Source organism: Lissotriton vulgaris, unplaced genomic scaffold (assembly GCF_964263255.1).
Source record: "Lissotriton vulgaris unplaced genomic scaffold, aLisVul1.2 SCAFFOLD_2047, whole genome shotgun sequence".
Classification (NCBI taxonomy): Eukaryota; Metazoa; Chordata; class Amphibia; order Caudata; family Salamandridae; genus Lissotriton; species Lissotriton vulgaris.
This window is the reverse complement of record NW_028247943.1, coordinates 121237-138433: the sequence shown is the minus strand read 5'-3', so window position 1 is coordinate 138433 and position 17197 is coordinate 121237. Positions and strand designations below refer to the sequence as shown.

Sequence of the window (17197 nt, the reverse complement as noted above, 5' to 3'; positions counted from 1 at the left end):
ACACCAGGAAAATCTACAAGAAGGTGCAGGAAAATGCTACAAAAAATGGGATGAAAATACATGGCAAGATCTTACACTAGCATGGACCAGGAATAATCTTCAATATTTCTGAAACCTGGTAAAATGGGCCAGAGGTGGACACTCACTTCCCCCAAAAAAACTACATAGCACCAGACTCCTGGGCTAAACACTTTGCTACACAATACAGCAATAACGATGAAGAGGATAGCGAGCCCTTCCCCACCCACTTTTACTTAACTGACAAGGTTTTTGACCTAGCTGATGTAAGAGCTGCCTTTAGCGGCATTGCGGGGGGAGAGCCCTAGGCATCTACAGCATCCCTGCCAATGTCTCCTTATACGACAAGGTCAAATGGAGCAGGTATATAATGTTACTAGCAAATGCCATTGCCCCTGGTGCCCCCATCCGGGATTCCTAAAGAGGGGCGGAGATCATTCAGTATACAAAAAGGGTGACAGGTCTTTGCAGGAAATTATAGGCCAATAAGCCTAATTGATTCCATCTAAAAGGTGGTAGCCCGCCTTGTCTTGGCAAAGGTGCAAGAGTGGCTAGATGTTAACGATATTTTAACCCCACTCCAGGCAGGCTTTCGAGCACATATTAGCACTATAGATCATGTCATCCAATCTATTTTAATATATTTGTGGACTGTAGTCCTTTGCATGGACAGTATGTATGCTGCCTTTGTCGATCTTAAATCAGTTTTTGACCTGGTTTCTCGTAATAAACTTTGGGTGGTTCTACAGGATCTGGGAATGCGTACAGACTTGCTTTCTCTTATTGTTTGTCTTCATGAGAGCAACTTTGCACAGATTTGTTGGAGTTCCCAGGGGAATGTAACAGATCCCTTTTCTATGGAAAAGGAAGTCCCACAAGGATTTGTAATGGCCTCCACACTATTCTCCCTATTATCAATTGAGTTGTTAATTTTCTAACCACTGTTCTCACTGATGCTCTGATTTTAGAGAGGTAAAAAGATCCCAATTTTAATGTTTGCCGGCAACACACTTATTATTTCAAAAAACCCTAGTGGCCCACAGCATGCGTTGTTACGCTTCAAAGATTTTTGTTCTCTATGAGGGCTAAAAATCAATGCTGCAAGAACTAAATTTATAACTTTTAAACAGCACAGAACATTCAGGAGTAGAATAATTTTAGATGGGGCATCCCTTGAACAGGTAGGTGCATTCGGTTACTTAAGACTCACCAAGGAGAAAAAAATGTGGTGGAGGCCCCACATTGATACTATGACACTGAAACATCGCCAATTAGCCAGTGCCCTAAACAACACATTTAAAACATCTCTGGCAAAGCTGGTCAACCCGGTGTTGCAGATTTATGAATCAAAAGTAGTGATCTTGGTCTTATATGGGGCAGAAGTATGGGGCTTTGATAAAATAACGCAGCTTTCCACCTCAGAAAACAGGTTCCTCCGAATGATCACCAGCCTACCACAAAGCCCTCCTGTGCTACCCTTGCTGAATGACCTAGGCAGGAAAGCACTGGTAGACTTAGCTAGACTACGCCCTATTTTATATTGGCAGAGAATCTGGTGCACCCCGGAATTGGTCACTTTTGCTGATGGTCTCAGGGATGTTATTGAGGCGGACCACTTCCACAAAATTAGCTGGCTACATGATATCAAAGGGGTCCTGGTTAGCATGGGATTGCCAAACATGTGGGAAACTCCATCTGACACCCAGTTTCCATCAAGAGAAATTATCAAGGGAAAAGACTGGTAATTGGTTGGACTAAATACCCTCAGAACAAGTGACTGGACAATGCTGACTGGGAGATATTTTACATTTTCATACTGGCCAAGCCTTTAGCATTACTGGGACACAAGTCTAAAACCCTTTGATTGCAAACTGTACTTCCAAAATAGAATGGGTTCCCTTCCATTAAAGTCCTTCCCTGCTAAATGGGCCTCATCAGGTGGCAACAATTGCCCCATTTGCAAAGGCTAGGAAGAAACCTACCCCCATATGCTGTTTGTCTGCCCCACCTACGATGGCCCTCGTAAGGTATGGTTTGCACCGACCTGCAAGAACATGGACACCAGACAATGTAGCGTCGCCCTGAGAATTTTGTGTACAAACCCATCACCCTGCTATGCAATCATGGTAGCTAAATTCATGAGATGGATTTGGTCTATAGGATCAGAACTTCTGACTGAAAATCATTGAACTTGGAACAATGCCCATCCTTGGATGTAATGCCAGTATCCTGCTCTTGAGCCCTGGCTTTGTCGAAATACTCCATAATGATTTAATTTTTCTGTACTTACCCCTGCTGCTGCTCTTATGTCATGAATTTGCCTTTTTATGTACCAGGATGTCATGGCTGCTACATTTATTTGCAAATGTTTTAAAATATTTTAATTGATCGTTTTATCTTTTATACTTCATTTTATGTAACAATGCTTTTATGACATGCATTGTTGAAATAAAGCTAATCGAATTGCTATATTTTATTCTCCATACAGCAGTTAGGAAGCCATTTTACGTGCTTGCACTAGAGCCTATGACACCTTTGCTGTGTTTACTGCAGACAAGTGTTGGATATAGTCATACACAGTGTCACAAATCAAACAGTTACCGAGTCCTCTTGTGGTCCCAGGCACCCTACAACATCTGGACTTGGCCATAACTTATGTATTGAGCTGAGTAAATCGCTAGGCCAAATCTGAAGACTATTTCACTGATGAAATGGGCAGACACCAGTGCTGATGCAAGAAACTTTGGGCCTCTATAGTAAAATAATATGCATTAGCAAAGCTAATAGGTTTGGCAGCATCAACCAGCCTTTTGGAAATTGTTATTTTGTTTTGTCACAGCTTTTGCGAAACTTTATTGTTTGGAAAGCTGCTGGGCAGTTGTCAATCTAATGAAACAAATTGACTAAAAAAAGCACACATTACCATAGTACTACCTGCCACTGAAGGGAACTATTTTGTGTGTAGATGTGCTCCTTGTGAAAAGGCAGCGTGCTGTAACTCATAGTGAAGTCAGCCAATTCCTCAAGTGGGTTGCCACATTGGCCCTTTATGCATGCTCGACTAGGTTGGAGAAAAATGTTAATGACACAACCACAAAAAAATGGATGAAGGGTGATGGAAACCCCCTATAATAATTCAGTCATATATATAATTTTAGTAAAATCAAATGTTCTTGGCTAACACAGACCCACAAAAGTGCCTTTGAGAAAGAAGGTAAGAAAGAAGCAAAGAAAGACTGTAAGACATAAAGAAGGAAAGAAAGAAAAGGAAAGGAAGGAAGGAAGGAAGGAAGAAAATAATAAAAGGAAAGCAATAAAGGAAAGGAAGGCATGAATGAAAGAAGGAAAGTTAGAGAGGAGGAATGAAACCAAGAAAGAATAAATGGAATTAAAGCAGGAAAGAAATATAAAAGAGAAAAAAGATAGAAAGCAAGAAAGACGGTAAGAGAAAAGGAAGAACAGAGGGAATAAAAGCAAGAAAGAAGGAAATAGGAAATAAATAAAAGCAAGAAAGAAGGAAAAATGAATGAAATCAAGAAAAAAGGAAAGAAAGAATGCAAGAGAGAAAAAAAAGCAAGAAGGAATCACAGAATGAAGAAAAAGTTAATAAAAAAGGAAAGAAGAAATAAAAAATGAAAAGGATAAAAAAAGAATGAAAAAGGAAATCAAGAAAGAAGAAAGAGAAGGAATAAATCAATGAAACAAAAAAAGACCGAAAGAATAAAAAAGAAATGAAGAATGAATGAAAGGAAAAAGGGAAAGGAATGAAAGAATGAAAAAAGGAAAGATAGAGAGAATGAATAAAAGCAAGAATGAAAAAAATGGAATTAAAGCAGGAAAGAAATATAAAACAGAAAAAAGAAAGAAAGAAAGAAAAAAGGTAAGAGAAAAGGAAGAAGAGAGGGAATAAAAGCAAGAAAGAAGAATGAAAGCAAGAAAGAAGGAAATAAGAAATAAGAAATAAAATCAAGAAAGAAGGAAAAGGGAATTAAATTAAGAAAAAAGGAAAGAAAGAATGCAAGAGAGAAAGAAAACAAAAAAGAAGGAATAAAAGAATGAAGAAAAATTTAATAAAAAAGGAAAGAAGAAATGAAAGAATTAAAAGTATAACAAAGTAATAAACAATGAATGGAAAAGGAAAGCAAGAAAGAAGAAAAAGAAGGAAATAATCAATGAAACGAAAAAGGACAGAAGGAATACAAAAATAAATAAAGAATGAATGAAAGGAAAAAGGGAAAGGAATTAAAGAAAAAGAAACAAATAAAAGGAATTAAAGAAAAGGCTATAGAAATGAAGGAAAAAGAGAAAGAAAGAAAAAAGTAGGAACAAAGATGGAATGAAAGAAAGAAGGAAGGCAAGGAAAAAGGAAAGAAAGAAGTGAAGTAAGGCAAGGAAGAAAGGAGGAAAGAACGATGTAAAGAAATACCAAAGGCAAGGAAGAAGGAAGACTAGAAATAAGCTAAGAAAGAATGAAAGATAGAAATACAGAAAGAAGGAAGGAATAAAAAAGGATGGAAAGGCAGAAAGAAGGAATGACACTTAGAAAGAAGGAAAGAAGAATGCAAGCAGGAACAAAGGAATTAAAGAGGAGAGAGGGAATGAATAAGAAAGAAGAAAAAAATAAGAAAAAGAAGGAAATAAATCAAGAAAAATAAAGGAAAGAAGGAATGAAAGCAAGAAAGAAGAAAAAAGGAATGAAAGCAGGAAAGAAGGGAGAGAATGAAAGCAAGGAAGAAAAAAATTAAAGAAAAAGAAAATCACAAAAAAGAAACAAAAGAATAAAAAACAGAAAGCAAGGAGGAATGGCACAATGATTGAAAAAAGGAAAGCAAGAAAGAAGGAATGAAAGAAAATGGAAGGAAGGAAGGAATGAAAAAAGACAGAAGAAAGAAAGATGAAAGAAAGAAAGAAAGAGGAAAGAAGGAATGAAATTAAAAAGAGAAGGATTGAAAGAAAAAAGAACTTATGAAAGAAAAATTATGAGTTGAAAGAAGGAAATGAAAAAGAAGAAAGAAAGAAAAGGAGGAAAAAAGTCTTACAAGTGCTGTCAGTTAGATATGATAAACAATTGTTTTCTTCCTGGGCAATGTTTAATAAAGAACCATTGGGAAAATTGAGTCCAGAATAAATGTGTTCTGAAGAATTGTGTGCCTATGAATTCCCATGTATTATATTGAAACTTTCAACAATTTAATACAGAACAATATCAAATGGACACAATCTATTATGCTGTGAAATGCCAGCAGTCAGATAAAGCTCACTCCAAAAGGAATTTTCAACAGGATTGTCCAGAGCTAGGCACTTATAAGGTGTGGGATATGGCCTGTTCCATCATCTGGCTCACTGGTATAAAGCGTTGTGCTGTCACATCGGACTATAAACACAAAGGGAACATCAAAGTGATAAACTATAAGGAAAAAATTGAAAAATACTAGCTTGTGTGTGGATATGCTCCTTGTAGAAGAACAAAATACAGTTACTCAAAGTGAAGTTATAAAGTGGCTGAAGTGGGCTGACCCCCTTCCCCATGCTTTATGCTATAGTGGGCGGAAGCAACATGTAAATGACCACACAAACAGATCAATGGATGAAGAAAGCTGGCTGAAAGGTCCTTTAAATAAGTGTATTGTACATATATTTTTGTTTTTAAAACAAAAGGGTTTTGGATAACACTAAACCTAAAAATAAATCTTGCTTTAAGATTCACATCGAAATTTGAAAATGATTAACCAGTTTTTTGCCACATCCACAGAGAATTTTAGGAGTAGTTTTGACAAGCTGTGGAGGTGTATGCTTTCCAGGAGAATCCACAAATTCAATATTTTGGACATGTTTAAGTATACATGGTGCACAATTATCTACATGTTAGACCTAGCAAAAGTGCATTTGGCCAGATACTTTAGGGTACACTTACAGTTGGCCTAACAGACCCCATAAGTCCATAGTAGGCAATAGGGAAAGGGGGATTAATCTACCTCTTAGCCCCTGGTAGATAATTGAGCATGGGGGTTTAGAAAGCTCACAAATGTTATGCACTTTGAATGTGTGCACTGCTGAGTGTCTGTCTGCCATTGTAAATGCAGCCTTGCCTTGCAGACTGCCTTTAAAGTAAATTCTTACAATTGTCATGACCTATCATATAAGTCCCCAGTAGATAACAGGGCAGGGGGATTAAAACTAAGCATGGGCGGAAAATCCGTTCCGCTCGCGGATTTTGCGGATTTTCGGTAAATTCGCAATCAGCGAGATTCGCGAATTTCCCGCAAAATCCGCAAATCCGCGAGCAGCGGATTTTATGGCTTGCTCGCACTGTTCGCGTGAGTTCGCGGCTTCCCAGTTCAACTTCGCGCCCCGCGAATAAGCGCTAAATTGCAGAAATACGATCTTAGCAAAACTGAAACTACTTACCAGGTTCAAAAGTTCAAGCTCATCATTAGTAGCCATTTCCTGTAGTGCTTCCTGAGGGGCCCCTCCAGAGTTCAGTTGCCTACTTGCAACTATTATGTGACCCTGCTCTGACCCTCAGAATAGTTACACATATGCCACAAAGGTCCTGAATTACAGCTAAGGGAGCCAAGCAGGAGCCAGGCTGGAAGTTCAAATCCAGTGACTCATTAATCAGCCCCTAATTCATTATTGTCAGTTGGGGCAGGGCAGGTGTTGTAACTAATTTTGCAACAATGAAAGCACTTAGCAAGTGCAAAAGATCACTAATCAGGAAGCACTAAGGAAGCAGGTGCCAGCTAAAAAAATATTCTGTGACACATTAATCAGCCCCAAATTAATTCAGGTCACTTGAGGCAGGGATGGTGTGCTTTGCTTTGCCACAATAATGTACACTGGACAACCAGAGGGTGCTGTGATGAAACAGAGGGTGGCATGGGTGGGCCAGAGGGTGGCATGAGTAGTCAGAGAGTGGCAGTGGTGACAGAGAGTGGCAGTGATGAAGAAGAGTGTCCCAAACAGGCTGGACACGTAGAAACAACAAGTTCGCAAAACTTGCGACCCGACAGGTAAGTTCGCGTTTGCGAAATTGTACAAAACCCTCGCGAACTGGCAGAAACCCGCGCGAACACAAAAAAAAATCGCGAGAATTCGCGGATTTTGCGGATTGCGAGTTCGCAAATCCGCAAAATTCGCGAACGCGAGATTCGCAAAATTCGCCCATGCTTAATTAAAACTACCTATGAGACCCTTGTTTATAATAGGGTAATAATAGTAATAATAGTTTAGATGCCAGCAGCCTTTGTTGCACCTGCACGTGTGACTGCTGAGTGCCTGATGCCAGTTTAAAAGCAATCCTGCTTATCATCACTCTTTTTTAATGTAAATTATGTCCAAATTAGGCCTGGGTGGTAAATTTCGTTCCGCTCGTGGAATTTCGCGTTCCGCAGTGAACGCGGAATTGCCAAAAATTCTGCGATCCGCAGAATTTTTTGCTTGATTGCGCTTTCAAAATGCGTGTTTGCAAGATAATTCCTCCCGAGCACGCAAACAGCATTTGCAAAAAGGAAAAAAGCATCGCGAACAGGAGGAACAAGCAATTCCACGTGTTCGCGGAACTCTGCGTGCTCGCTGAGATTTTTTACTGTTTTGCAGAGCTTTGCGTAACGCGACTACACAATTTCTGCCCACCCCTAGTCCAAACTTGACTTTGATTGTATGGGCACTTTAAAAGTTATAGTCTACCTTCTTTTTACATATTACATACCCCTAGGTGTCACAGGGTTGGGCGGTCATGTAACTCTAAGCAGGCTTCTTATAAAAAAAAGCCGTTTTATAAACCCCATTGTAGATACCTGGCCCTTAGGCTGACATTGTAATATTTTATACATGCATGGTAATTCCTAGGAAGGGAATCAAAATATAGTTCAAAGACTTAAAAGAATGGTATTGATAAATGCAACAGATTGATATTGTTGAATGTATCTTAATTTGTACATAAATGACGTTATAAGAATTTTTTCTGTAATACAGAATCCAGCGTTCCAGCAGTCTCCCCTGATTGGTAAGTGCTAACGGGCTTGGCCAGGTTGCCTTGATTAGGTGATAAGTAGCTGTCCAGGGGAGAGGATATCTGCTGGAGAGGGTTCTACAGCTATACAGGAATGCCAAGGCAGGGAGAAGGGTCATAAAGCATGAAGCTTCAAAGGAGGATAGGACAGGCAGAGAATGCCAACTCAATTTACCTCCATTCCAGCCAGGTGAATTCGAATTTCAAAGCTTTATTCGACATTTGTCATAAAAGCATTTCCTCCCTAATCACTATACAATAAATACTACATCTAAAATGATCACATTAAAATACTTATTAAACAATTGACAGTCAAAAACACTACACAAATAAAAATACTTGCTTAATTCATAAAATGTGTTAAAACAATGTAGACATGATAGCCATATTTCCTTATGTTACATTAGCCAATAAAGTGCGAGTGTGAATCACCCATGCCCAGCCAAGGAATTTTGCTACAGCAATCGCGAAGAGTGGAGAACAATCTGATTCTAATATTCTAAGTGCAGTCGATTGACTGCGAGTGCCTGTGTTTAGACAAACTGGTCGTAGCCATTTGCGCCGTGGATTAGCATATAAGGGGCAACAAAACAACAAATGGGAAATATGCTCTGTTTGTTCTTTACAGTAATGACAATGCTCATCCCGCGGTGGGAACCAATGTTTCTTGAAAGCATTTACTGGGAGTGTTCCAACTCAGAATTGAAAATATAGCTTCCTGTCATGCGGGCTTTCAATTAAGTCCCAATAAGCTTCACAGGATGGAACCATTTTAATGTCCAGAAAGCGGGTTGACAATTTGGCTATTTGCCCAGTACAATAGATTGTGGAATACACCATCTCCCAGTATATTTCTTTCAATTTTGCTTTTGTCGGAAAGCAAGCCACATCCCTGTTACCCCAAAGATGATCCAGTTTTAACTTTACCAATAGACCCCGCAGATCTTTCAGCCATACAATGCTGTGGAAGCGGTCAAACTTAACAACATCTGACAATGCTGCAGCATAGTGGGCCAACTCAGGTGTCACCATCAGGCGCCTCCAATACAACAATGGTCGCAGTCGAGCTATATCCTCGATGCTTTTCCTACCAAGATCCAGCTTCAATGGGATTATAGGTGTGCTTTGCGGGGCCATTACCAGCCCTCGCAAGAATCTGTTTTCCGCTACACCCAAATCTGCTAAATTTGAGAAACCCCAAAGTTCAGAACCGTACAAACAGGCGCTCAAGACTTTCATATTGTAAATTTCAAGGGCGCAGTTTATGGGTTTTGTCAGCGAGGCTCTATGTTTGAGTGCAACTGCGCCTGCAAGCTGGCTAAACTTTAATACTGCTGTGTTGATATGTGATTTCCATTTCATATTGCCCTGTAAGATTATTCCTAAATAGGAAAAAGCCTCTACTTCCTCAAGGGGAGTACCCTTATACGTAATTACACCTTTAAATGTGGACTGTCGGTTCAGACACATAAATTTTGTCTTGGTTGTGTTCAGCTCAAGGCCTCGGTTATCACAGAATTTGCCAAATGCATTGAAAGCCTTTTGGAGACCGCTCGGTGTGCGTGAAAGTGTAAGCGTGTCGTCAGCGAACATGAGGACGGGGACATGTGAGCCTGCTATAATTGGTCCCCGGTAGCTTGTCTCCTTTCTGGTGAAGAATTGGCTTGGTAGTTTAGTCTGCCCTGTTCCCATGATGCACTGGGCCAGGAACAGACTGATTTGCATATAGCCAGGTTCTGAGCTGGGATGGGGCAGTGAGATAAATAACGGTGATGGATCAAGCCCTGATCTTTGGACTGGGTAAGAGTGGTCTGTTTAACTCAGACACTCTGTTCATCACCACCCCCTTTTTGTAAATCGTTTTTGGCCACTATAGGTGTGGCAGGGTATACTCAGACATGAGTCCCTTTCTCACTGCTCCATCAGGATTCAAGCAAGCCGGGCCGAAGAAGGCTGAAATGCCAGAAACCGGTCCCCGGTAGCTTGTCTCCTTTCTGGTGAAGAATTGGCTTTGTAGTTTAGTCTGCCCTGTTCCCATGATGCACTGGGCCAGGGACAGACTGATTTGCATATAGCCAGGTTCTGAGCTGGGATGGGGCAGTGAGATAAATAACGGTGATGGATCAAGCCCTGATCTTTGGACTGGGTAAGAGTGGTCTGTTTAACTCAGACACTCTGTTCATCACCACCCCCTTTTTGTAAATCGTTTTTGGCCACTATAGGTGTGGCAGGGTATACTCAGACATGAGTCCCTTTCTCACTGCTCCATCAGGATTCAAGCAAGCCGGGCCGAAGAAGGCTGAAATGCCAGAAACCGGTCCCCGGTAGCTTGTCTCCTTTCTGGTGAAGAATTGGCTTGGTAGTTTAGGCTGCCCTGTTCCCATGATGCACTGGGCCAGGGACAGACTGATTTGCATATAGCCAGGTTCTGAGCTGGGATGGGGCAGTAAGATAAATAACGGTAATGGATCAAGCCCTGATCTTTGGACTGGGTAAGAGTGGTCTGTTTAACTCAGACACTCTGTTCATCACCACCCCCTTTTTGTAAATCGTTTTTGGCCACTATAGGTGTGGCAGGGTATACTCAGACATGAGTCCCTTTCTCACTGCTCCATCAGGATTCAAGCAAGCCGGGCCGAAGAAGGCTGAAATGCCAGAAACCGGTCCCCGGTAGCTTGTCTCCTTTCTGGTGAAGAATTGGCTTGGTAGTTTAGTCTGCCCTGTTCCCATGATGCACTGGGCCAGGGACAGACTGATTTGCATATAGCCAGGTTCTGAGCTGGGATGGGGCAGTGAGATAAATAACGGTGATGGATCAAGCCCTGATCTTTGGACTGGGTAAGAGTGGTCTGTTTAACTCAGACACTCTGTTCATCACCACCCCCTTTTTGTAAATCGTTTTTGGCCACTATAGGTGTGGCAGGGTATACTCAGACATGAGTCCCTTTCTCACTGCTCCATCAGGATTCAAGCAAGCCGGGCCGAAGAAGGCTGAAATGCCAGAAACCGGTCCCCGGTAGCTTGTCTCCTTTCTGGTGAAGAATTGGCTTGGTAGTTTAGTCTGCCCTGTTCCCATGATGCACTGGGCCAGGGACAGACTGATTTGCATATAGCCAGGTTCTGAGCTGGGATGGGGCAGTGAGATAAATAACGGTGATGGATCAAGCCCTGATCTTTGGACTGGGTAAGAGTGGTCTGTTTAACTCAGACACTCTGTTCATCACCACCCCCTTTTTGTAAATCGTTTTTGGCCACTATAGGTGTGGCAGGGTATACTCAGACATGAGTCCCTTTCTCACTGCTCCATCAGGATTCAAGCAAGCCGGGCCGAAGAAGGCTGAAATGCCAGAAACCGGTCCCCGGTAGCTTGTCTCCTTTCTGGTGAAGAATTGGCTTGGTAGTTTAGTCTGCCCTGTTCCCATGATGCACTGGGCCAGGGACAGACTGATTTGCATATAGCCAGGTTCTGAGCTGGGATGGGGCAGTGAGATAAATAACGGTGATGGATCAAGCCCTGATCTTTGGACTGGGTAAGAGTGGTCTGTTTAACTCAGACACTCTGTTCATCACCACCCCCTTTTTGTAAATCGTTTTTGGCCACTATAGGTGTGGCAGGGTATACTCAGACATGAGTCCCTTTCTCACTGCTCCATCAGGATTCAAGCAAGCCGGGCCGAAGAAGGCTGAAATGCCAGCAACCGGTCCCCGGTAGCTTGTCTCCTTTCTGGTGAAGAATTGGCTTGGTAGTTTAGTCTGCCCTGTTCCCTTGATGCACTGGGCCAGGGACAGACTGATTTGCATATAGCCAGGTTCTGAGCTGGGATGGGGCAGTGAGATAAATAACGGTGATGGATCAAGCCCTGATCTTTGGACTGGGTAAGAGTGGTCTGTTTAACTCAGACACTCTGTTCATCACCACCCCCTTTTTGTAAATCGTTTTTGGCCACTATAGGTGTGGCAGGGTATACTCAGACATGAGTCCCTTTCTCACTGCTCCATCAGGATTCAAGCAAGCCGGGCCGAAGAAGGCTGAAATGCCAGAAACCGGTCCCGGTAGCTTGTCTCCTTTCTGGTGAAGAATTGGCTTGGTAGTTTAGTCTGCCCTGTTCCCATGATGCACTGGGCCAGGGACAGACTGATTTGCATATAGCCAGGTTCTGAGCTGGGATGGGGCAGTGAGATAAATAACGGTGATGGATCAAGCCCTGATCTTTGGACTGGGTAAGAGTGGTCTGTTTAACTCAGACACTCTGTTCATCACCACCCCCTTTTTGTAAATCGTTTTTGGCCACTATAGGTGTGGCAGGGTATACTCAGACATGAGTCCCTTTCTCACTGCTCCATCAGGATTCAAGCAAGCCGGGCCGAAGAAGGCTGAAATGCCAGAAACCGGTCCCCGGTAGCTTGTCTCCTTTCTGGTGAAGAATTGGCTTGGTAGTTTAGTCTGCCCTGTTCCCATGATGCACTGGGCCAGGGACAGACTGATTTGCATATAGCCAGGTTCTGAGCTGGGATGGGGCAGTGAGATAAATAACGGTGATGGATCAAGCCCTGATCTTTGGACTGGGTAAGAGTGGTCTGTTTAACTCAGACACTCTGTTCATCACCACCCCCTTTTTGTAAATCGTTTTTGGCCACTATAGGTGTGGCAGGGTATACTCAGACATGAGTCCCTTTCTCACTGCTCCATCAGGATTCAAGCAAGCCGGGCCGAAGAAGGCTGAAATGCCAGAAACCGGTCCCCGGTAGCTTGTCTCCTTTCTGGTGAAGAATTGGCTTGGTAGTTTAGTCTGCCCTGTTCCCATGATGCACTGGGCCAGGGACAGACTGATTTGCATATAGCCAGGTTCTGAGCTGGGATGGGGCAGTGAGATAAATAACGGTGATGGATCAAGCCCTGATCTTTGGACTGGGTAAGAGTGGTCTGTTTAACTCAGACACTCTGTTCATCACCACCCCCTTTTTGTAAATCGTTTTTGGCCACTATAGGTGTGGCAGGGTATACTCAGACATGAGTCCCTTTCTCACTGCTCCATCAGGATTCAAGCAAGCTGGGCCGAAGAAGGCTGAAATGCCAGAAACCGGTCCCCGGTAGCTTGTCTCCTTTCTGGTGAAGAATTGGCTTGGTAGTTTAGTCTGCCCTGTTCCCATGATGCACTGGGCCAGGGACAGACTGATTTGCATATAGCCAGGTTCTGAGCTGGGATGGGGCAGTGAGATAAATAACGGTGATGGATCAAGCCCTGATCTTTGGACTGGGTAAGAGTGGTCTGTTTAACTCAGACACTCTGTTCATCACCACCCCCTTTTTGTAAATCGTTGCTATAATTGGGGCATCACTTGGAGATTTTTTCAAATAGTCCACAATGCCATTAATATAGAAGGAAAATAGTGTTGGGGCCAGGACACACCCTTGCCGCACCCCCCGTTCCACCGGAAAGGGCTCAGTCACTTCTCCCTGTGCCCCCCACTTGATTTTGGCGTAATTATTTTCAGGCAGGCGCACAAGAAGAGTAAGAAGTTCTGGGCTTATACCTGCTTCAGCCAGAGTACTCCACAGCTTTTCTCTTGGCACTAGGTCAAAGGCTGCTTTTAAGTCCACAAAGACGGCGTAAAGAGTGCCATTTTTCAATGTTACATTTCTCCAGTAAATAGCAATAAAGTAGAAAACCTGGTCTATGGAACTAGTCAAGGGCCGGAACCACGCTTGGTATGGCGACAGGATGTTGTTTCCCTCTATCCATGTTTGCAGCTTATTCTGCACTAGCCGGCCCATCAGTTTCTGTGCTGTATCTATGAGACTGATTCCAGCCAGGTGACAGGCTTAAGGAAGGAATTTGCAGATATAAGAAGGGGAACCTTATGGATATTAGCCACACTGGGAGTTGTTTAAGATAGTTCTTACTGCTCTGCCGAAATTTCAGCCATCTGGGATTTTACAAGAATGGTGCCTTCTGGGACAAGAATATGCCAGTCTTTGGAGGAAGTGGTTATGTGACTGAGTGGCACCCTGCATACCATTGTTAAAGATGCCCAGAAGCTGAGAATAAATATGTGAGAGATGCATAGCCTCTCAGTTCTGATGACTGCAACTATGAAGAAAAAAGGACTGTCCTGCTGAAATCCGAATTTGCACTTAAAGGCCCTGCACTCTGAATAATTGCACCTGCTGCACAATTTTATACTACAGCCCTTGGGACTGTTCCCTGCTTCAAGAAGGATTAAGGGGTGGACTCCCTGCAGCTACCGGTTAATAGAGCCCCCTGCCTCATCTCCACTAAGAGTTCCCAGCCAGGAGTGCTTCCAGTAGACTTTTGGAGATTTGACCAGGTGCATTTTGGAAATTGTGATACCAACCTTCCAAGGACCATCTAGGAGATTCCAGACCCTTGGACTTCTGTTTTGGACACTTTGAACCCAGAAGGAGACCTTCACAAAGCACGTCCTAAATACGAGGGAGAGTCAAGCCAGCCTCTTTTAACCGCGACCTTGCCTGGACTGCGAGTTTGTCCTGCTGATAAGCTTCAGAACTCTGACTTCCAGGATTTAACCGGAAGGTCCCTGAAAAGCAAGCTGCAAACCCTGTCCAAATCTGAACTGGTGAACAACAGCGAGGGCCCTTGGAAGGAAAATGCTCCAGAAAAGTTTCTAAGTGAAAAGGTAAAATTCTGATCGGGCCTTATGTTAAGACCTGAACCACATTACTGGGTATGTTTTTCAGCATTCAGTGTAGGCTGCATACTACTGCTTTACATACAAGCAATGGCAGAGCCAATCGGGCTGGACTACTGCAATACTGCAGCCTCTCAAGTCATTATCACTTGTCACTGTGGCGCCAGAAGCAACAGTTTCACATCTTTCACAAGGCTACAGTACCTCTAGTAGTTAAGGACATGTAGGCAAGCTTTGATAAGGAGTCTGAATTCTAATGATATAAGTATGCATTCTGCTTTTGTAAAGTTTTTATTAGGAGTAAGAGCAAAATTGGAAGATTATAATTAGGAAAACCTTTGCACAGTATGAAACCTTGTTTACACTTTTGGTATATTTTTATTATAACTGGTTCAGAATTTCATGCTGCATTTTCTTATCCTGGTTTAGTGGTTTTATATTACAGTATATATTGTATGTATAATGCCGCATTGCAAGATTTTAAGTAATCAAACAATAAAGAATTATTATTATTAATAGTTACTAAATATCCCTCAAGAGTCAGATCCAACTGCTTGAAGCCTTCACATAGCAGCAGTAAATTGTTACTCTATATCTTTTTGAAGTTATATGCAACTGGTTCAGTAGCCCTTCTCAAAGCTGAGCACATGTATTTTAAACATATACATTTGCACACGCTTGTTTATTATTTTAATAATTTTTGCTTGTTTTCTGTATGAAAAGTAAATCTTTCCAAGCTGTTTTATAATAATGAATAAATATTGCAGGTTTCAATAAATGTATTCATTTTTATTTAAGTAAATGATGACACCCTACTTTACATAGGTACTAGCAGTCATTGGTAAATACAAGTGCCTTCAAATATTTAACATTGGGGGACCATTTTTATGTTTAATGTATATAATATATGTACATAAGCAAAACGCTGTCACATAGTGAGTGAGATTTTTTAGTCATCCTTTACTGATACATGTTCAAGGAGCATCTGCTTTTCAGTAACTCCAGCTACTATAATGGCATAATACAAAATTACCTTGCAACCTATAAGCACTTCTTCTCACTTTGTCCTCCTACAGCCTACCATTCAAAAAGTGCTTACCGAGCTCTACAGCAATGGAGCAGTTTACAATTATTTGGAAACACAAATAATCAGTTTTGACAAAGCCAGTAGGTTTTGCTTTTCTAAATAGGTTTAGTGTGTTCAGCATAATATGTGTTATGCAAAGTTGTGCATGACTGCTGTGGGAAATAAAATTGAGCACCTCTATTGAGTGGGATCGTGTTTTTGTAGAAAGAGGGTCACTGTACCACCTCAACTGGATCGGTGTTGAACTAGCCTGCCACCTTCCGAAGGTGTTGTACTTGGCACATTGCAGAGTCTTAATGGAATGGACCTCAGGACACCACTTGCAAACAATTTCAAGCAACATGGTTGAGGCCTAGTAGCCCCTGTCTGGCTGGTGTTGCCTGTAAGGAGGCCAACAACATTAAAGTGGGCAAGAATGACTGCAGTAAATCCTATACTGCCATTTCGCTCCTGAGAATATCTTGCAGAGCAGAAGGCACACACTCATTTTCTGGTTTTAATGTAACGTAAGATGAACCTAAATGATTTATATGTGGCCTTTAGCTTGTTCAAGGTAGTTCAGTGCTTGAAGGATAAAAGGCATGTGCAATTTAAATCTATGGAGGCCAGATTAATGGTAGCTTTTCAGGATGTTGCCTAAATTGTCAATAAAATTAATCTGTTTGGAGCAAATTTACATTGTAAGTGGTAATCCTGAAAATCTGGTATTGATCCATCCAACTTAGACCTAGTCTGGAGGCCAATGTTTTAAATTATTCTTCTATCAGTTGTCCACCCTCCTCTTGCTCCTCTTGCTCCTTGTTTCTCCTGTTGCATTTCTGACACCATTTTCCCTGATTCTGTTCCAGGTGGGATGGTTCTTCAGCGAGATTGATGCTAACCTCATGCTTACACTTTACAATTACTCGTTCTTCATTCGCAAGGAATCGTATGACTATCAGTCGGTGTGCGCCCCAAGAACAGAGATTAACACCGGTGCTGCTGGCAGAGGTGTTTTTGTGGTAAGTGAAAGTGATTATGATCGCATTGATAAAGGACAGATTAGAATGCACTCTAAAGTCTGAAAGGAGAAACATTCTCATGTGACATATGGAGAGGTCTTTGCAGTTTGTTTTTTTACTTGACTCATAGAATAGTTTGTGTGGGGAAGATTAATGTCCTGGGTGTCCACTCTTGTGAGAGGCTGGCCTGCTATATGCTGTCCACTAGTTAAAGTGGATACCCTGCACCAGTCAAGAAAACATTTATGGTGATTTAAGAGGACCCAGACAACCTTAGAAAGCTATCCAAGTAGTAGCTGTGGAGAACAATCTTCAGGCTAAGTCTTGAAGGAGTGTAAAGCACCTTGTTTTACCAGAATGCAATCTTATAGTATAGATTAAATTAAAGAGAACCACAAAGGTATT

The 17197-nt window shown here is 42.0% G+C and overlaps 1 protein-coding gene across 1 annotated transcript in view; it reads left to right on the top strand.

The window, feature by feature from the left end:
- CACNA2D2 (calcium voltage-gated channel auxiliary subunit alpha2delta 2) overlaps nt 1-17197 on the top strand; it is a gene marked incomplete at its 5' end in the record, with an annotated part of 448456 nt that overhangs the window by 319419 nt on the left and 111840 nt on the right. Inside the window, one exon of the mRNA XM_086949852.1 lies at nt 16640-16792. Coding sequence (XP_086805978.1) covers nt 16640-16792 — 153 coding nt within the window. The remainder of the gene's footprint in view (nt 1-16639; nt 16793-17197) is intronic.